General features: G+C 38.5%; 1 protein-coding gene across 3 annotated transcripts in view; it reads right to left on the bottom strand.

Moving 5' to 3' along the window:
• Positions 1–22,919, bottom strand: part of TGFBR3 (transforming growth factor beta receptor 3) — a 195,654-nt gene that overhangs the window by 63,732 nt on the left and 109,003 nt on the right. For all 3 annotated transcript variants that reach the window (XM_058174719.1, XM_058174718.1, XM_058174720.1), the window contains exon 4: positions 16,583–16,720. In XM_058174719.1, coding sequence (XP_058030702.1) covers positions 16,583–16,720 — 138 coding nt within the window. The remainder of the gene's footprint in view (positions 1–16,582; positions 16,721–22,919) is intronic.

Raw genomic sequence — 22,919 nt, 5'->3', positions numbered from 1 at the left:
TTTAATGCTAGCGTGTTTGTATGTATGTGGGTATCAACACACATACACATACATTACAACATACACACACATACACACACACACACTGTTCTTTCCATCTCTGATCTTGGCTTCAATTCTTATGTTGAATTAATTGTTCTATGTGGTTTTTATAACGTGTTTTCATCATTGCTTTTATTGTACGCTGCTCGGAGTCATCTTGTGTGGAACGGGTGGCTACATAAGGCTGATAAATACAGGTACTCCTTGACTTACAACAGTTTATTTAGTGCCCATTCGAAGGTACAATGGAACAAAAAAAGTGACTTATGACCATTTTTCACACTTACGACCGTTGCAGCATCCTATGGTTACGTGATCAAAATTCAGATGCTTGGCAATTGGCTCATATTTATGATGGCTGCAGTGTCCTAGGGTCATGTATTCATTTTTGCAACCTTCTGACAAGCAAAGTCAATGAGGAAACCAGATTCACTTAACAACTGTGTTACTAAATTAAATGCAGTGATTCACTTAACAACTGGGGCAAGAAAGATTGTAAAATGGGGCAAAACTCACTTAACAAATGTCTCACTTTGCAACTGAAATTTTGGCTCAATTGCAGTTGTAAGTCAAGGACTATCTGTAAAGCATCTGACATGAAGAACCAATAGAATCAGTGGTTTGGAACTGAATATGATTCCCAGTAGTTCCTTTCTACATATCTGACCACCAAGCAAATCACCAGTATGTAAAACTGCCAGATAGACTTTCTATTGCTTGTTAGGCCTACTAAGCACTTTACTATGTGCTGAAATGCCCCAGATGAAGACAGCCCACATACCCATGTTTCCCCAAAAGTAAGCAAGGTCTTGTTTTCTTTTGGGCCCCAAAATAAGCACCAGGGCTTATTTTTGGGGGGTATTTTATTTTATTTTCCCATGTATGGGAGGCCCACATTTTCTGCTTGCTCGTGGCAGGGTAGGAGGCCACATGGTGCACCACTGCTGCCACTGCGAGGCAGAGGGTGAAGCTGCCCCACGGCTTACCTCAGGGCCCCACAGCCAGGCCACTCCCTGACACCTTCCTTGCCTCGCGGCTGCGGCACCAACACACCTCCTACTCCATTGGGGTTGTGAGCAAGCAGAAGAAGTGAGCCGGCAGTCACATGGACTCCTGCTATACATGGGTACTGATGCTGCCACTGCAAGGCAGCAGTTGGGGTGTGGATGGCCTGGCTGCAGGGGCCCTGAGGGAAGCCGGTCTAGGATGCATGGGGCTGCTCCACCACCATCCCACTTTGCCTTATGGTTGCAGCACCGCGAGCAACCAGACAGAATGGGCAGGCGGCTGGCTTCACAGGCTCTTAAGTAGGGCTTATTTTGGGGGTAGGGCTTATATTAGGCGCACGCATAAAACGTGCTAGGTCTTATTTTCGGGATAGGTCTTTTTTTCAGGGGAACAGGGTATTTTCACACCAAGTACACAATACAAACCATTTGATTTGGATCCCAATCTGAATTATAAAGAAATGTTTTAGCTTTGCTCCTGTTCTTGATTCAGCTCATTGTCTGTTCCTGATTGAGTCAAATGTGTCCTAACTTGAATTATGTACACTATTTGTCTTTTTCTTGCCTTACAGCCTCTATTAGCCAGCGATCACGTATGTATAATTTAGGATTAAAAGTTAATGTCAACCTAAATCCTATCAGTTGGAAGGGGCAAATGGCTGCTTTCAGGGTGACCAGAAGTATTTACATCTCCATCAGCAAACAATATATGGTTACCACAAAAGCCTGCACATGCTTAATAATTTTAAATCTTGTAAATAGCAACCGTAAGCAGGAAGCATAGTTTTGGATAATTAATTTATGAAATCCTAATTCAGTGAAACAGAAAAGGGGTCATCTAAAGACTCTTTAGTGCAAGATCAGACAAGTTAGATCTTGTCTGGCAGATCAGTGGGTAAGATAACGTCCAATAAAACTACTTTTTTTCTTTTCATTTAAGAATGACTAATCTTGGAATCCCTTGAATAGGGAATGGGGATCTTTTTAGCATAAAGCATTCTAAACTCTCTGATAAGTGTAGAAGAGAGCAAAAACATTATTCTTTCTAGGGAAATTTAACATCTTTCAGTTATTGAATGTTACACAATTTAGAGGTTTTTACTTTCTCTTATAATAGACATCATTTGCTTGGTGGTGAGCAGAATAGGTACACCTATTAAGGCAGCAGAGGGAAAGAAAAATGTACTGAAATAGAAACACTCATCAAACTGATTAGTCCATGATCAAATGACCTCTGGCCACCAACTTTAATGGTGTCTAGCTTTCTTTGTATTTAATACGTAGACATTAGTTTTTTGAGATTATAAATATTCATTCTGGCCATGAATACGTTATCTGTCTTTCCCTTGAAACATGCAGAGTTTTGATAAAGAAGAGACTAAAAAAGAATATAGATCTATTGTCATTAATATGGACAGAACAATGTATATGCCCTGGCAATTTTAGCTGTTATTAAATATTTCAAGTCTGCTGATCCATTTTTATACTTTGATAGTGAATTTCCTCCCCCCCCCTCATTTCTTTTGGCATTACTAGAATTTAACAAACATTTTTCTTTCTTTCTTTTGGTATGGAATGCCACTTCAATTTCATTTGTAATGCAGCAGAGAAAAATACTAAAAGATTGCCTCGTGCCAAAGATACTTTTAAAAGTAAGCTAATCTTTGCTTCTTAAGATATACTGAACTAAAATATGTTTTAAGTATAGTTAATGTATCGTTGCGGAAAGCAAAAGATTTTTTAAGCAGATGGAAGTATTTTTTTTCATGCTAACAGGGTCTCAGTTACTTACTGTCTTTGGGATGAGATTCTGCCAAAGCATTTGTTTGAGGTCAAACTGCATATGCTTCTTGTAAAAGAAACAACTATTATTTAAACTTACATCCCTAAGGAAGAAAAAAGGAAATAGGCACACTATGCATCCCTTCCGGTAATCTAATCAACAATGACCGGTGGTCCCTGCTTATTATGAACTTAAGCTTTCCGAAACAGAACTTTTAATACACTAAACCAAACAACAGCTTTTAATACAACGAATCAACCAACCATCCTCCAAATGGTCAATTTGGAGAATACAAAGCCTACTTTAAAGATGCTTAGGACAGTGCAACAATTTCAAATGGGAAATGGAAGAAATTGTCAAGTAGTAGCTTTCAGTTTCAAGCGTGTCAAGTAACATCAAGCTGTATCTTTATTCAGGTAGACATGAGCAAATATACTGATTTTGTGATCTATTCATTTTTTACATCTAAATCGTTCAATTCTTCATCAATGGTTTAGCTTTTCTTGTTTCTTTCTTTTTTATTTTTACAGAATATGAGTTAATCACAACATACACAACCTAGGAAAGGTTCCAGGAATGGATTATTTCCCACTTGATAGCCACAAGTTTGTGTAGGGTGGATGGGTGGGTAAGAATGTGTCTTGTCTATATTTTAGTATATAGCAATAGCAATAGCATATAGATGTCTATCAAGATTCTCAGTCATCCAGGTCAAGACTGTCCCAAAAGTGCAGTGGTAGGTTGCTACCAGTTTGCCCCGGATTGGGCAAACTGGTAGTGGCTGTGGCGGGAGGCTCTGCCCACCCACTGACGTCTCTGCGCATGTGCCGAAGTGTTGTGCCCATGAGCGAACCAGTAGCAATGGGATTTGAATCCCACTACTGAAGAGAAGCAAAAAATCTTTAAGAAAAACCAGAATGTCCAGTTGCCTCTTGAAAAAGTACCTTTGGGACAATAGTACTTAGACTTATATACCATTTCACAGTGCTTTACAGCCCTCCCTAAGTGCTTACAGAATCAGCATATTTTACCAACCTTGGAAAGATGGAAGGCTGAGACAACCTCGAGCTGGTGAGAATTGAACTGCTGTCAGTTGGCAGAATTAGCCTGTAATACTGCATTCTAACCACTATACCACCATGGCAGTTATTGTATTGGAAGTAAATGCTGCTTCCAAATATTCTTTAGTTTAAGGAAGTAATCATTAGAGTTGTTTGCAAGATGAATAAGGATTCCATTATGAATATTAATGTAATATTAAGTTTTAATGCCTACTTTGGCCAGTATACTGCAGCTCTTTCTACTAAGTATTGTACAATGGTTATTGAATATACTGTATCGCCAAGCCCTGACAATATTTAATTCTTAATTAAACTACTTTGCTATCGTGAAAATAAGACAGGAAAGATCATCTTCTGTCTCTTTCCTTTTTAATCTGGTTGAATACTTTAATATAATTGCGTGGGAAAGCCAGAGTAAACAATTCCGTTCCAAGTAGATGACGAATTATGTTTTGTATTGTAGATAAACTGGAATTTTTAATTCCTAATTTCATTTCATTAGTACTTGAGTCAGATATCTGCCAGAGTTCATGTCACTGGTTCACAAAAATGATTCTAGCAAGTACAAGGATTGAGTTTTAGAATATATTGTTTTCTTTATCTATCTTGGTGTAAGTATATCCAGCAACCTTTCAGAACTGGTAAATTGGAATATAGTCCTTGCTTTGATATAAGTACAAGAAAGTCTATAGTTGTTGTTGTTGTTGTTGTTTTGTCTGTTTAGGAAAACACAAGCTCCCCAGCACTGCTTTGAACCACAAACAATGTTTGCATTTAATTTAAATTGCATGAAAGCCTGTATAGTTCTTTACCTGAAGGATTTGTGAGAGGCCAGTTGTCATTTTTGACAGTTTATTTGTTTGATTCATGTCTCACCTTTCATTCAGGAGCATAAAGTAGCATACAGAGTTCTCTCCTCCACAGCAAAATCCTGGGAAGTGGGCTAAGTAGAGAGAGAGTGACTGGTCCAAAGTCATCCCATGAGGTGTTCAGCTGGAAGGGTGGACTAGGAAATGCCCTCCCCTCCTCCATCAATAGTCCAACACTTTAACCACAAAACTGTATAGCTTTACTCTATAATGGAGATACTGAAGAACTAGTCGCAGCCTGGGAACAGGCCGCGGCTGGAGCTTTGGACCGTGTCGTGCCTTTGCGGCCTCTGACCTGACGCAGGTCTCAACCAGCTCCTTGGTTCTCTTAAAACCTATTTATTCCGTCTAGCTGGACTGGCTTGATTTTAAAAATTTTAATTTGCTTTTATGGGTTTCAAATTTTTGTAAATTTTTTATAGGGTGTTATTGTATTTTAAATTTTTGGCCAATTGAATAAGTTTTTTAAGGGGTTGTTCTTAATATTATATGTACTGTTCTCTTTGTATTTTATTCTGGCTGTGCACTGCCCTGAGTCCTTCGGGAGAAGGGCAGTATACAAATTAAAATATTATTATTATTATTATTATTATTATTATTATTATTATTATTATTATTATTATTATTATTATACAGTGGCACTTGCACAACATCTGTCCAACAACTTTAATGCTATTTGCAACGGAAAGCCAAATAGGTCGCTGAACACCCAGTTATAGAAAAATATATAAATGACCCCACAAAAAAGATGCCAGGTTTTGAACTACCGTGTCAGCAATGGACAACACTGAATAGGATTCGCACCTCACATGGCATCTGCTGGGACTCTCTGTATAAATGGGCCACAGTATCCTCCCCTCAGTGTGATTGCAGGGTCCCATGTCAAACCGTAGATAACTTCATGACTGGCTGTAAACTGAGGGCATATACAGGTCCAGTATTTGATTTTTTAAAATATAAATGATGCTGCACGTCAATGGTTAGATGCCCTAGAGCCTAGACATTAGTATTTGGACATAGATCTTTTTAACATTTATATTTTATTGTGTTCTACTAATCTATATGATACGTTAATATAGATTGCTAGTCCACGTATGATACCCTGTATACTAAATAAATAAATGGCCAGAACTCTGTTCTATATAGCAACTGACATACGGTATATTAATTTAAGACTTGGTTATATGTCTCTGAGAAATTTACATTAGAGTGGATTGGAAAAAATATATTTTTAATTATTAACCAATCCATGAATTTTTAAATGGCTACACTGGACAGCAAATATAATATCAAAACCTGAAACATAACCAATAGCATAAAAAGCAACACAGAAGACATGTTAAAGCAAGAGGAGATTGCACAGTCCAGGGATCAAAGGTAACTCAAAATAATCCTCCCTTGATTTTGTTTAGTAATGGAGAGACAGGAATTTTAGCAGGCTATTAAGACTTCAATATAGATCAGGTCAATAAAACAGGCACTCCCATGAATGCTATTTTATTTTTGTTGGGCATAACAACAGCATACTGAAAATTTCTCTATATCCCATCTCCTACTAAACAAAATCAAGATGGGGCTATTTTTCTCAGGGTACCTTCAATATCTGGATTGTGTGATCTCTTCTTTAATTCCCACAGTGGTTCTTTCCCAAAGTCAAATCTAAATTCCTTAACAGCCTGTAACTACCTATGCTGCTGCATTCTAGACCAGTCATTTAGAGATGACTTACACTCCAGGTAGATCATTGCAATAGTCCAACTGAGAAGCAACCAAGGTGGGCTCGACTTTGATCCAGGAAAAGGTGCAAATAGCGCACAAGATATATTTGTGCAAAATATCTTTTCACCATGGTTGCCATCTACAGTATTTTTAAATAGTAGAGTCCAATATGACTCTTCAATTGTGCATTAATTCTGGTGGATGGAATGCAACACTGTCCAGAACTAAAGATTAAAGGTTCTCAGAGCCAGTCCTTAAAACCTACAGCTACTCAGTATTTCTAGACTGAAGTCTTTCCTTCCCCATCCAGACCTTCACAGCCTCCACACACTGAGAAATAACCTTGACAGGATCACTTGATTGGCCAAGAATAGAGCTGCATCGTTGGCTATCATGAGCATTGTCTTCAGAGAGTCCTTGACTACAACAGGAGGGACTTGGATCTATTACACAGATGGTTACGCATAGAACTCCAAGGTCCCCGTCTATTTCCTCAGGGCCGTCACGCTCAAACTCTTGCCAGATAACCAAGCCAGACCTTGCCTCAGACAATTCCAAAGGACGTACAGCTAGAATCAAACTCAAAGCAGATTTAAGAAACTTTATCTAATAAATGCCTTGAATAGTCTTCCTTTTGCAGAGCTCTAAGCCCTCCCTTCCTAGCAAAGCCAAGTCACCTTGAACAGAACTGCTACCTGGTTATCTGTAGATGCAATGAAAGCAGAAAATAATTGTGTTTTGCTACTCTTATCGCCATGAGGCAAACCTTGATAAAAGATTTTACCAAGTTCAATCAGATTTATTATTTATTCTCCTCTAGCAATGCTTTAGGCATCTTTTCTACTATTTCATCTCCTGGAATTCCTGTGAAAACTAGGGGCTGCTGGGTGGAGTTCTCTGGGATTCACACAAAGAGAGATTTCATACCAACTTTTTAACAAGAATTCTAAGTTAGGCTACTTATCTGAAAGTTGATCGTTACACAGACAAAAGAGGCCCGTTAATTTAGATTAGCTATAGTACTGAAAATACATTCCTGGGATCACAAAGTGGTCAGATGCTCTGTTTTTATATTCTGTGTCTTTTGTACGTAGCTTTGGTGGGTGAAACCAATACTAATAAAACAGTTGAGCCTGTACGTGTATTTCCATTAGAGAATTGGTCATAAGGTATTCTTAAGATTTTCAGGAGGAAAACGTGTACTTCTCTATTATACGCTTGAAAGTAAATCTTTTAAATACCATATTTCTGTTTACTTGAATACCTTATTTTTCTTTAATATCTTTGTCCTATGGATTGCAGATACCTCTTTCCAGCTACAGCATAATGCAGATATAAATGCACTGAATTGGAATGCTGAATTAGAAAAGTTGAGAGATCTATACAAATTGTATCTCCAAGAAGGAGAACTAACTACTGGGATAAAAAGAAACAATAAGTGATAGCTGCTTTCAGAGTGAAATTCCAACACTAAAAGAGACAAATTCAGTTTCAATATTTTACACCAATTTCTATGCAAGATTCTATTATCAGTTCCTAAAAGTGTAGCTATGTTAACCTGCTGCACTACCGTATAAGGAACAGTCTGGTCGCTCTATAAAGATTAATAAAGTTTAATGAATGTGCTAGTCTTTAAGATGTTGTAAGATTCTTTGAAGTTTCTAGATCAATTACAGTGGAATAAAGGAATATCTCTAATAAGTTAAGAATGTGCATAAAATCTATTGAGATAAGAATGATGTAGTATATCTAAGAAATAAATTGATTTGCATGGATTCTACCAAAATAAAGACTATGAAAGTAATATAGAGAATCCAAATATATTCCAGTGCTTTTCTCTTTCTCTTACAGCAAAGGTACCATTTTGCAGAACTATGTATTTATGGAAACAATTTCTGTTAAACTAGTAGGCAGTAAGGCAGGTGAAATTCATTTCAGAGAGGGATTTGTCTATGCCTCAGAATTAGAGTGTGACCAACTTGAGGAATCAATATTCTTGACCGTATGGTTGTTTATGTTTCTTTCTAGTCTGTTTCAAAAACTGTGCAGATTTACAAAAATACTATGCCCTTGTAAGTGCATCAAAGACAAGTTGAGTCTGAATTATTTAGTAAACTAGAACCTGAGGAAAGTACAGATCATGGATCACATAACAAAGTCCCATGGGATGCACAGATCATGATTTTTCACTACTTTCATTTTTTCTGTCCTTCTATTTTTCTTGATATATTCATCTTAATGTTTATATATAATTAACTAAGTGGTTAACTAAGTCCCCACTGCCAGTCCAAAGAAAAAGACAACCAGGCAACAATTACTTGGTAGGTAAAATAGTAGCAGATCTGTTGATCTTCTATTTAAATGACAAAATATGAGATTTTGGAAGCTGAACGCTAAATATCTGGAAATAGCTAGCTGCCTTATTAACACTGACCATTATTACAGGTAATTTATCAAATGCTAACTTAATACAGAAGTATATGTAACACTGGTGAATTTATTCTAGTACAGGGGCCCACAACCCCTGGGCTGTGGCCCACTATCAGGCCACAGCCTATTTGGAACTGGGCTGCGCAGGCAGCAAGTAAGCACATGCGCGCACATGCAGCTCCCTTGTGTGAGCGGTAGCCATCTTGCACTCACACGCAAAGCTCCCCTTGCGCAACCAGTAGCTGCTCACACTCGTGTGCGATGCTCTCTAGCCCACCTACCATTCATAGGTGCTATCCCCTGTCTCCCGCCAGGCCGCCAAGCCAGGAAGGTTGGGGTAGTATATAACGTAGCATAAAAAGAATATTTCAATACATGTGAAGAAACACTTGTTTTTACTTCTATGTATACATAGTATTCTCCACAGGTACGTTAGCACTGCACATCATTATTATAACTGAATACATAGTTCAAACACAGTGGTCAATTTGGAGACTACAAAGCCTGTTTTAAAGATTTTAAAGATTTTAGGACAATGCAACAATTTCAAAGCATCCAAAATCATGTACGTTTTGATGAAATAAATAGATAACAACAGAAAAGATGCTAGATATTAAATGCTGCTTTCAAATGTAATCTAAAATGGTGGAACATATGTAAGAGCAGTAAGATCCAAGTCATTTAATTTCATGATTTCACTACCACAACCTCCTCCCAATTCTACCTCATTACTGCATGCAGGTTTAATTCCTCTGAGCATAGAATACATCCTCATCTATTAAAAAAAAAGGAAGATAGTCATTGCCTTCCATTTGCTGGTAACTATTCAAAATATATTTAGCAGCATAAAACTTTTGTGTTACTTCCAAATATTCTTAAAGAACCTCAGATTGGAGAAGCAGGAAATAATCCATTGCTTCATTAATTATACAAAACTTGACATAATTATTTTAACTATGTATACAGGTTTAAAAATCCCATAGCTAAATTTTAGCAAAGTTGTCCTTCTCTTATTTTTTTTTTCCTCTTGGAATCACATCAGGTCACTTTGTACCTGTGTTTTATCAGCCTGACTTCAAGGAGACTAGCTTTCAGACATTGCCTAACCTAGCTTGTTCCTCTTCTCAACCTCCTGTTCAGCTCACATCTGGACTGGCTTAGCAAGTAATTGGAAATGAAGCCTCCTGATTTCCCGTTAAATGCTAGGCACAGGAAAAAGAAATAACACTTGTTTTTCAGTGAGCTTTGACCATCATCCAAAATCCAGCGCAAACCAAAGAGCTGCTTGTGGTTTGATGGCAGCCACCCAACATTTCTGAAACCCATTCTTGGGGGAAGGGAGCAAATCAGAAATAATGACACAGGTCTGCCTTTTGAGAAATGCAATCAGGGTTTTTAAATTACCAGCATTAAGCTGAGTAACTATTCTGTCATTGTAGATGCATGTTTTACATCTTCAGATATATAAGCCATTTCTTTAAAGCTCAAGGGATTACTTTGTAAAAGAAGCTTGTGCCCCTCAGCATTTTCAGATGCTTGTGGTCCTATAAAAATCAATACTGGTATAAAAAGAAATAAAATGTTTTCTAGAGAGCAGACTCAGAGCTGTACACTGTGCATAAGGAAGGGCCTCACCTGCAGGGTACCTCTTCGTTTCAACAGGTGTAGCTCTGCTTATGAACTCTTGACCAGAGGTTGGTTCCCATGAGTAAAAACCTGTAGCAAATATATTGTGCCCCCTCAAAAAAAAATGTGGCCAAAACTGTTTAACATAGTAATCTATTACACATGATCTTAATTGACTAATTAAACCTAGGATGCCATGCAACCACAGAATGAGGTATCTAAGGAAGTTTCATTGTAGTTTCCATAACAACCAGTTTCAGTCCAGCAGGAAAGATCTGGAGCCGTGAAAGTCAAAAGGCCCGCCGCCTGAAGCAAAAGTTTCCACCAGCTGAGCAGCACCTGCAAAGGCCACTTCTTTGACACAAAAATAAAACATTAAGAAATGGCCTCCTGCCAACATCTTCTTGTGGAAACTAGCTTGAAAAAGAAGGGTGAGAGGAAAGAGGAGAGAGAGGGAGGAATTAGCCAAAGTAGGGGGGAATTTCCCTTTCCGTTGAAAACAGTGCTATAGCTTGGAGATACTTGAGAGAGAGAGAGAGAGAGAGAGAGAGAATGAAAAAACCTCCCACTACCAGTGGGAGTTTTAAGTATCTCTAGATTTAAAAAGCTCTATTAATAAAACTGCTTTATGCCATAAACCAGATATCTCACATACCTTTGAAGACACAGGTGTAATCATCTAGGTTTTCTCTTCTATGGATTTCTTTTTAACTGAAACGCCAAATGGTGCAGAATTTATGAACTTATGGTGCGCAACTTGGGCGTTCTCCTGGATGGTGGTTGTCCTTTGAAGAACATCTGACGACCGTCTCCAGGAGAGCTTTTTATCAGGTACGCCTGATTCGCCAGTTGCACCCCTTTCTAGACCGGGATTCCCTATGCACAGTCACTCATGCTCTCGTCACTTCTCGCCTGGACTACTGCAATGCTCTCTACATGGGGCTCCCCTTGAAGAGCACCCGGAGGCTTCAGTTGGTCCAGAATGCGGCTGCGCAGGTGATAGAGGGAGCCACTCGTGGCTCCCATATAACACCTATCCTGCGCAAGCTGCACTGGCTGCCTGTGGTCTTCCGGGTGCACTTCAAGGTGTTGGTTACCACCTTTAAAGCGTTCCATGGCTTAGGACCGGGTTATCTACGGGATCGCCTTCTGCCACTGTTTGCCTCCCACCGACCCGTGTGCTCCCATAGGGAGGGCCTCCTCAGGGTGCCGTCAGCCAAACAATGTCGGCTGGCGACCCCCAGGGGGAGGGCCTTCTCTGTGGGGGCCCCTATCCTCTGGAACGAGCTTCCCCCAGGACTTCGTCAACTTCCTGATCTCCGGACTTTTCGCCGCGAGCTAAAGACGTATTTATTCTTCTGCGCAGGACTGACATAGAATTAGTATTAGTATTTGTAATTTTAAATGGGATTTTATGGTTTATGTATTTTAATTTAGGGGCCAAATTTAATAAGTTTTTTAGCATTGTTTTTATTTGTATTGTATCCATGGATTGTTGATTTTATCTGGCTGTGCACCGCCCTGAGTCCTTCGGGAGAAGGGCGGTATAAAAATTAAATTATTATTATTATTAAGAATTAAGATGGGAAGGCAGAACATTATCCTGTAATGAAGTTTAATTTCTTCCCTTTCCTAACTGATCCAACTATGATTCTTCCAATTATGCGACTAACAGGATCAATGGGGCCATAAGAACTGAAATTGAAGTACTATTTTGGCCCTCTCTCATTTAAATAGGGTTTGTGTTCAAAAGTTTGTCCATTGGGCAACAGAAAGCTTCAGTCCTGCAAAAGCTACTGTTCCTAGATGGCATGGCTGAGGAGGGCTGCTAGAAGCTGTAGTTCATCAGAACCAGTTTGATCTAGTGGTGAAGGCATCAGGCTAGAAGCCAGGAGACTGTGAATTCTAATCACGCCTTTGGCATGAAAGCTGGCTGGGTGACTTTGGGCTAGTTACTCTCTCTCAACCCAACCCACCTAACAGGGGGTGTTGTTATGGGGAAAATAGAAGGAAGGAGTATTGTGCATGTTTCCAATTTGAATAACAAAGATGGAAAATAAAATCTAACATTAACTATCCTGCTCCTATTATACAATAATCTTCACTCATGGAAAAACACGGGCAAAAAACAAATACAATCTAAAGAAGAAATAAAAGGAACTGTAGAAGTTCAAGGGGAAAAAAATACATGACCATCAATGAATTGAGGAAAACTCATGATAGTTTGAGCTAGATAATTGAGTATGAAAAGAATGATCTAGCATGTTCACAATATAAAATCAATCAAAGCTTATTTTTATATACAATTGGTAAGGAATAGGAATTATTCTTTCTACTTATTTGATCAATTCGACTGAAGCAGTTATTAAAAAACAAAGAGAAGGAAGGGATAAAATTCAGGTGTCTTACCAAAGGGAAATTTGATTCCTGTAAGGCTGCAATATATGTTTGATACAATCATGACAACTCCAGTCATAAAACTTTACTGTAGAAAGACCATAAATACCCTGATTATATGATCCAAGTTTTGCTTTAAAGAGGAATTGAGTTTTAAGACCCAGGAGATTCCATGCTCAGATTAATGTAGCTCAGGTGCTAGTATGTTATGAAACATAATACTCTATTACATGAATTAATTTACAGCACAGTCTATGCATTTTAACACAGAGCTATGCTCCATTAAACATATTGAACTGCAGCTTCCTTTTGATTGTCTTCCAGCTTCTGTTCAATTCACTTTCAAGAATATTTGATGCAGAAGTAACTAAAGATAGCAATCTTCCACAATGATTTACTACCGCTATTAAATTAGTCCATCAGTATATGTGAGCATAATTTATTTGCTAAAAAGTCAGAAACTGTGAAGGGGAGAAGCTACCTACCTGCTTTTCAGTGCAAATAGGATTAACCTCTTAAAATATAGTAAATTCAAACTTTTTTTAATTGACTTCAACTTCCAGAATTCCCCAGCTAGCATGCAGAGATATTCTGGATTAGGGTTTCTGGCAGATCCTTTTTACTTTAGGCATGATATGGAAGAACTGTTTTTTTAATGTTATTTTACTTTTTACAATTTATAATTTTCTGAAGCCATCCAGAGTCATCTTTTGGGTTTGGAGGCCTAGAAACTGGGTAAATTTCTACTTTCTACTATTGACCTCATCCCATTCCTAAGAGGACCATAAGGGGCGTGCATAAGCGCACAAACGTGCCTACCATTTCTGTCCTATTGTTTTTCTTTTCTTCTTCATATATATATATATATGTTTTCTGAGGTTTTCGCGGGTGTTTGTATGTAGGTCTTTGGTTATTTGGGTTTTCTCCCAGAATAATTTGGTTATTCGGGTTTTGCTCCCAGAAGCATGAAGCTGAAGCCTGAAGATGATGAATGAGACTTCATCGAAACGTCGCCAAGACACTTCCAATTTTACGCGGGAGAAAACCCGAATAACCAAAGACCTACATATATATATATATATATATATATGCAGCTCACCAGCTCAAATCCCCCTGCAACACAGACTAAATTGAGCACAACCAAGCCCCCACCCAAACAGGACACACCCCCAGCCAATCAGAGCACAAAAAAACCTCCATCCAATCAGAGCACAGCCAAGCTCCCACCCAATCAGTTCAAACCCCCACTAGCAGTTAAAAGGAAGAAACAGCTGCAATCACACATTGCTCCCAGAAGCACGAAGCTGAAGCCTGAAGATGACGAATGAGACTTCGTCGAAACGTCGCCAAGACATTTCCAATTTTACGCGGGAGAAAACCCGAACAACCAAAGACCTACATACAAACACCCGTGAAAACCTCAGAAAACAAATATATATATATATATATATATATATATATGTATGTATATATAAATATATATATATATGCTTATACCTCCTAATATTTACTCATATATATGTTTATACACTATATAATCTTTTTGTATGATGTTGTGACAAAATAAAAATAAATAAATTAATGCAAATGTTTTATAATTCTTTTATTGGATCTTTGTTTTGAAAAAACACAGCCATTGAAGGGTAAAACAAAATGGGGGTGAGAAAAAGATTGTTTGATCCTCTCCTTTTGGGCTATTTTCTCAGCAAAAAGCCCCACCACATATTTTGTTGGGTGATATAGAGGAAAACATATTCCACAGCAGGGGTCAATAGAATTGATGTGATGGGGGTGGGAGAGGCATAAAAATAAGTTCTCTCTGTTATTAAGAAAGGCATTGGAAAATCTATATTTCATTCAATTTTACCCATTTGGCTACAAATGTATTATTTTTCCTTCTTCCTTCTTCCTCTCCCACATCTCACTTTGTTATAAATCTCTCTTCACTTTGTTATAAGTTCACTGCTTAGTCAAGGTTCTGTCAACATTTGTCAAACAGGGAAAAGTATTAAAACAATAAATAAATAAATGTTGACAACCAATTAAGAACCTCTTAAAATCATGTGGTCAGAAAGCAATCTAAGTCAAACTAAAATCATGGTAAATATATGTCATGATTGAGAGTCTTTCTTTTTCAATGAATAGGCGGCACTGTTTTAATTTTTTAATGGACAGTTAATTCAATCTTCCTGCACACAGAAAATGATGTATATATAGAGAGGGTAAAAACTCTTCATCCATTCATAAATTTATGCTGGAATTACATCAGTAAATTCCAAATTGAAAGACTACAGCAGATGAAATTGCCCTTTCCACTCAAGGTTATATAAAAAAGGATACTTCAGGGAGTCTTTGATGTGGAAAAACATTTCATTGGATGATGCCACTTCTTCATACAAAATTGTATGACTTCAGGAGTCATGTGATTTCTCTCTTATATTTTAGATCCCATTCTGTAGAGCTGTGTGTATTCTTCACACAGTTATTCAGGTTAATTAAACCTATCCAAAATACTTTCTATGAGATTTGGATGAAAGAGACATCACAATATAGTTTTCTCCACCAAAAAGTAACAATGAAAATTAGGGATTTCTTTTTAAGCAATGTGTTGTCCAACAAAACAGAACACATTATGGACTGGCACATTCATTCACCAAGTCTACCAAAGACTGTCTCCCACTATTTCTCAACTCAACTATATACCAAAAGTATGTATTTTATTTTAAAAGCACAGGAAAAAAAGCATACTATTTCGCAAAGAAAATGTATAGAAACATATCATATAAGTATGCATAATAGTTTTTGGAAATTTCTTTAATAGTTTTGCTATTTAAAAAAAAGATTTTTTTTCTTTTAAATCCAAGAAAGATTGATTTCTTACTGGCGACGCACTTTTGTAAAACTGCCATACAATATTATATTCATTATTTTGGGGAATGTCCCTCCAGGTGCCAGATGTGACATTTTCCAGAGATTATTTGGGGTTTGTGTAACTCTTGTATAATCCATTAAATAATGTTTGTTTCAGAAATTGGGATGTTAAATAATGAAGTTGTAAAGAGTCATCATGAGACATGATATCATAGCTTAAAAATTCAACCCAAACAACCCGTCTGGTCAGCTCTACTAACAGCACATCCTGGCCAATGGTCAATGTGTGTAATTTATTAAATAGTAGGTGACTGCTGGCCTGTTTTTCAGAAACATGCCATGGTTTCATGCTGGACTTAAGCTTGTGCCTTTACCAAAACCTCAGCTCAAACTTTCTCCTGATCACGAGGGGCTCAACTCAATAGGAGTTTTGCTGGCAGACCACACAGCAAGCAACTTTCTTCCTAATTTCTTACAGTGCTCTTGACCTTTGACATTACAGCTACTGCATCTTCTAAAGCTAGTGATCTGTCAGAGGTGCCACAGCTGATCAAAGCAGGAAGCCTACCGTAGTCAATAATCACAGAGTAAGGGCAATTCTATAACCTCTCTCTACCACCACCCATGTTAAACAAAAATTTAAATAAGTCCCAACATGGCCCCTAAGAGATTTTTGCTGAAATGTGAGAGCTAATTGACATTTATTTTTCTCTGTCCATATCCATCAGTCGCATATGAAACATTACTACACAAGGTCAGGATAATTCAAATACTTACAATGAAAAGTCTCTGAATCCCCAGAGCGAGCCTTTCTGTTTTCACTTTCCATGTTAGAGGCACAGGAGAGTTCAGGAGGAACACCAATGGTTTCTGATGAATATGCATTGAAGCAATTGGATTCAAATGCAAAACAACCTATAAGATACAAACAAATAATTCAAGACACCACAACTATTACTTGATCCAATTGAGCAATAGATTAATAATAATTAGCTGTAGGGGCTTAATTACTTCAGGGGGCACTTAGTAATTTGCACACAGACTTGCTCACAGATTTGAAATATTTTTTTTCTATTTTCTACAGAAAGAGTAAGGCCAAATCTCAAAGTCAACAGCACTTAAGGGTTACATAACCGATGAATGGAATGTCAAGACTAGCATCATTTGGCATGTGCTGGACTGAGGCTTATGTCTTTTCCAGGCAAGAAGATAGGGATAGAGCAATGGGGAAGAAGAAATGCCTTCTTTGTGTCTTACTCTCTCCAGCCCTCCTCCTCCCAACAGTGGCAAGATTAGACATGCAAGTAAGGGAATGTGAAGAGCAACAGGATAGAAGTGAAGGATGTGCTATTCTCAGGAAGGCCCCTGAAGGCATCTTGCAAAATAAAATTGTACCATGTCTCAAAAACATGGGATTCTCAAAAACATGGGATTAGGCAGAGCTTGGGGGGGTGGGGGGAATGAAGGTGAGTGGTACATTTAAGAACACATTTAGCTCATGACTGAGTTAAAAATTAAATCTGAAACTTCCAAAACTTCATAGTTTTTTACATCCTGGGCATAATTCTCCTCAAGGACAATGGCTGGCAAGAACATCCTTGTTTGAAATCACCAATCTGCTAATTATAATGAGCAGCAATAGTAGAGACACTAACACCTTAGTCACCCTTTGACCGAACAAAATAGGACTTAAAAAGGGGGCGTTGCATTATGTCATGCAAATATCAATAACATAATATGATGAAAAAGAGAGGAAAGTAAAAAGCAATGCAATATTCTGGAAACATTCCAGACTCTACAGAAATATTTCTCAACCTTGCTGACTGTGGAATTCTGGGAGTTGAAGTCCACACAGCACAAAAGTGCCAGGGAAACGATGCCCTTTCAGTTTGCAACATGGTTCCCTATGTACTAGCTGATTTTCAGATAGTTCCCTTGAATTTGCCATCTTTGATATTATAAATCCCTACAGAATCGAGAAGCACATGGATCTCATGACTCTGTTCAGGGCACAAGAAGAGAATATCGTTTCTGCAAAGCGTGGGCTGGAGAGTCCATAGAGAAGAAATGTAGATATAACCTAGAAAACTGTAAAAGATTTGCTAATTAAAAGAACCATCAGAAAAGAGACCTTTGCATCTGTGAACGATAGTCTATGGCCCAACTATGAAGGAGACCTGTTCAAGGGTACAAAAATCTTCCGTCCTAGCAATTATCAGATGTGGAGGTTTGTTTGTTTGTTTGTTTGTTTGTTTTTTGGAGATCTGTTTCGCCTTATCAGTGTTTGGAACACAGGACATACTAACCCCCACATCGTGGCATGTTTCCTTTAAGGGCCTGTGTAAACAAGATTTTTTTTTTTATTATTCAACTTCCCTCTTAACTTTGTTAAAGAATTAAAGATATACCAAATACAACAAGACACAATCAGCAGATAAAGTGAAAAGGCTAAGGACAAGGATAGATTTGGGAGTACATGAGGCATTACATAATTAACATAATGAGTCAGGATTATGCCAATAAAGGCAAGATAATTAGTCAGGGCTACTTTTAAGCAAACATTGTGATAAAGTGTACCTTGGACTATAATATTTCAAAATTTGGATAGAAAAACCCCATGTTTATCTACCATTTAAATAGGCTTTCACATGTAGAAAAGTTATGTGCTACAGAAAAGATTAAAATTATTTTTCACATCTCTCTAGTTTTCTATATCCAGTCTGTTTTTTTTATATAAGAAACTTCAAATCACACCATTCATTAATCTATATTCTGAAACTGTTTTCTCCCAGAAAGATCATAATCCTCTTTTAAAAATCCATTTACCGACACAATCAAAAATGCAAGTTCAACATTGTAGTTAAAACATAAATGGCCATGCCTTTAGAAAATCCTATTTTTTTTCTAGAAATGACACTGACTTTATTTTGTTTCTTAAACATGGGCATTATCTATATATTTCAGTGCGAATTTATACAATTAGGCATTGCTTTCGGAAATGTTCTACAAACACAGAGAATATCAAGTTGATAAAGACGGCAACAATTTTGGTCTCCCTGGAGATGCCAGGGTTGTGGAAGACTGAATATTACCACAGCAACCAAATTACAAAAACAGACTGAGGGCTCATGCCTATTATCCTGGCAGAGTAATTTATATTACAAAGAACAAGCTAGGGCACAAATACTGGAAAATGATTAAGAAAACAACCAACAATCCCTATTAGCTTTATATAACTTCAGGACCTGAAATCCCACACAATACACACACCCACACACAATGTCATTATAAAAACAAATATCTAAGGTTTGAAATGGTGAAGCACCTTGCTAATGTGAAGGACTCCAAATTACTTCACAGCATAGGTTTTTTTTTCTTTTCAAAATAGCCATTACAAAATTCTGGTAATAATGCAGGGTAAAATATATCAAATTACAGTGCCCATATTGAGACAGCTGTTCAAAAAAGCATGGGAGAGGAAAAAATGAATTGTAAGCCTGAGAAGTTTCTATCTTCAAAGTTTGAAGATAGAGGGAACTTACAAGAGGGAACTCTTATATGAGCCTGATTCACTGGCTGGATAAAAACTAGTCCATTGCATCTTTAAAATAGCCTGCTTAATTCATTGCTTTCCAGATCTGTTGGCCCACAATTAATTCTAATAATCTCAATCCAAAATGCTCACTCATGAAAACTGTACTTCAGTACACCAGGATAGACTTCCAAATTAGCTTGAAGAAAGCTGTTAAGACGATTGTCACATTCATCTCCTACTATATAATGTGTCATAAATAATTTTGTTCAATTATTTACATCCAGATGCTAATGATTTATTAATAATGCACACATAAATCTTAAAATTGGTTCTGGGATCAAGTTACAGATTTCTGTACATTTTGGGGCCTAAACAAGAACAGTATGAATCTCCCAGGATTACTATATGTCATAGAATTATCTGTGGTCTGTTCTCTAAATTCCATTCCTTGCTTATTATTTCTTTAGACACCGAATCTTGTCATTCAATCCCCCCTCCCCCAGCAAAATGAAACTATCTTAGGAACATAATTTATCTTTCTTCCATTATCACAGCACATTCAAACCCCATCAGCCTAGTCAGAGAACTGGAAAACCCAACCTAATCATATTATGTCTTGAAGGAGGATAGACGGTATAGCGGTATAGAAAATACCAGTGTAGGGTATAGTGGTATACTATCGTGTTTCCCCAAAAATAAGACCCTGTCTTATGTTTTTTTGAACCCTGAAATAAGTGCTTGGCCTTATTGCCATGTGCTCAAAAGCCCGATTGGGCTTATTATCAGGGGATGTCTTATTTTGGGGAAAACAGGGTATATAACAATAAATATATTCCTCCATATATGGAAGCTCTAATGAGCACACCTAACTCTTAACAGATGTTTAATAAGGAAGAAGTCCACATTCAGCAAACGTTGATTGAACATATAAATTGTGGAATAACAAACTGAAAATGCATAGCAAGGGAATAGGTAAAGAGGTGCCATTTCAGGCTCTTCAACATTTTGACTATGGAAAGTTGGGAAAGCTGTTATAAAACTAGTTTATTTTTGGTCTGCATATTCCCCAGATCTAAAAATATGTACTTTTTGTGATGGAATTGTTACAAGATAGCTTGAGGATGAAACCAAACAGTACAACACACTTCAAAGTTAAGTCTTTTTTCTGTTGCTGCTGTTATGTTCCTTAGAAGCAACAACAAATCAGAACCAAAATAGTCTGAAAAAACAACTGTCACCAATTCAAATATACCATGATGAATTAAAATGAGTCTCTATTAAATCAATTAAATTTAGGCTTGAATTATCTGGTGATTAAACATCTTGAATCATATCTCTCACTGATGATTTCAAATTTTCCAACTTCAAGCAAGTGTTTCATCAGTGTTCTGTTGTTGATAAACCCATGAAATCTACTATGGAAACCAAATGCATTTTAAGGATACAGCAGTTTTTTGGACATACTGTACTTTCAGCACATTAGGAGCACCAGCTGCACCAAAAAAAAAAAAAAAGAGAAAAAGACTAGCAATCGCCATTAAGCTCTAACCAAAGAATGAACATGGGGACCCATGACCAACATAAAATGTATCACCAAATGAGACAGATTCCAACCTTACAGATAGTGTGTTCTGATTTTAAAATTTATAAAATTAAAATATAAACTCTATGCATAAAGAAATTCAAATTTTGCATGTAGTACAGGTCTGTATATTTAACTGTGATTTAGAAATGGTTTCCAGTTTGAATTAAATTCTGTCAGATTCCTTCTCTTCCTCTTCTCTTCTTCTTCTTCCTCCTCTTCCTCCTCTTTTTATCACTTCATGTGTCAAGGAAGACCCAAAGTTATGGCTCTTGCTCTTCTGGCAGCTTCAATTATTGTTAATTCATATTGTTGTAATGTGTCTTTGATGCTGTCACTGTCAGATTAACTTTTAAAATATGAAGTCATTCTAAGCATCAAAATACATTCCCACCGCTTGGTTAAATCATTCTTTTAATGAAGAGATCAAAGAACTTTTCCAGGAAAAGGCATACAATATCCTTGCAGTACTTTGCATGTATAAACTTTAACATATTTTTAGAAAACAGATTTAATAAAGTTTAATTTAACAAATAGTTGAAATAAAATTCAACTTTTATAACGTGCCTCATTTGGGTAGAAATAATCTTCCAGAATTGTTGAGCTTTATCCAATTGCTACAAAATAAGAAAGAATGACCCAATCTGCTCAGTACTTTTTCACAGTTTTTAGAGAATGGACTGTCCATTTTGCAATCAGGACCGAGTAATATACCAATTTTATACAATTATCTCTACTATTTGGAGTGAATAAAACGTTCTTCCATTGAAAGTCTCACTGCTGCATATTTATACATCCAAATTTAGTCATTTACCGTATATACTCGAGTATAAGCCGAGTTTTTCAGCACGTTTTTTGTGCTGAAAAGCGCCCCCTCGGCTTATACTCGAGTCTACGTCTTGATGTACTTCGGGAACCCCGCACAGGAGACGCCAAAGAGGCGGCGAGATCGTCCGGCGGGATTTGCCCAAGGCTGAGCAGTTCGCCGCGCGGACCTGAGCCAAGCCGGTCCCAGTCCAGCCGAACGGTGAAAGCGACATGCCGGCGCGCTCGCTTTCACCGCTCGGCTGGACTGGGACCGGCTTGGCTCGGGTCCGCAGTAACTCCGCCAGGCTGTGCGCGAAGAAACCATTTAAAAGCCCCGCCAGGGCTTTCTTTCTTCTCCTCCGTGCTTCAGAAGTTGGGCTTTTAAATGGTTTCTTCGCACAGCCTGGCGGAGTTACTGCGGACCCGAGCCAAGCCGGTCGCAGTCCAGCCGACGGTGAAAGCGACATGCCGAGCGCCGCCCGCTTTCACCGCTCGGCTGGACTGGGACCGGCTTGGCTCGGGTCCGCAGTAACTCCGCCAGGCTGTGCGCGAAGAAACCATTTAAAAGCCCCGCCAGGGCTTTCTTTCTTCTCCCTCCGTGCTTCAGAAGTTGGGCTTTTAAATGGTTTCTTCGTGGCACAGCCTGGCGGGAGTTACTGCGGACCCGAGCCAAGCCGGTCCCGGTCCAGCCGAACGGTGAAAGCGACATGCCGAGCGCCGCTCCGCTTTCACCGCTCGCTGGACTGGGACCGCTTGCTCGGGTCCGCAGTAACTCGCCAGGCTGTGCGCGAAGAAACCATTTAAAAGCCCCGCCAGGGCTTTCTTTCTTCTCCCTCCGTGCTTCAGAAGTTGGGCTTTTAAATGGTTTCTTCGTGGCACAGCCTGGCGGGAGTTACTGCGGACCCGAGCCAAGCCGGTCCCGGTCCAACCGAACGGTGAAAGCGGAGCGGCGCTCGGCATGTCGCTTTCACCGTTCGGCTGGACTGCGACCGCTTGGCTCGGGTCCCGCGCGGGCGGGGAGCCGACTTTGGCCCTTTAGCAAGGAGGAAGGTGGGAGGAAGCGGAGCTGCCGGCTGTGGCGCTCCGCTCGGAGCCGCCGCCGCCGCCGCCTGGAAGAGGAGGAGGTGACCTTCACGCGGAGAGGGTGGGGATGGGGGTTGAGGCGTGCAAGAGGAGGCGGCGTGGAGGAA

The sequence above is a fragment of the Ahaetulla prasina genome, chromosome 3, assembly GCF_028640845.1.
Source record: "Ahaetulla prasina isolate Xishuangbanna chromosome 3, ASM2864084v1, whole genome shotgun sequence".
NCBI lineage: Eukaryota > Metazoa > Chordata > Lepidosauria > Squamata > Colubridae > Ahaetulla > Ahaetulla prasina.
Note: the sequence above shows the minus strand (reverse complement) of the source record. Positions and strands in the feature narration are given on the sequence as shown.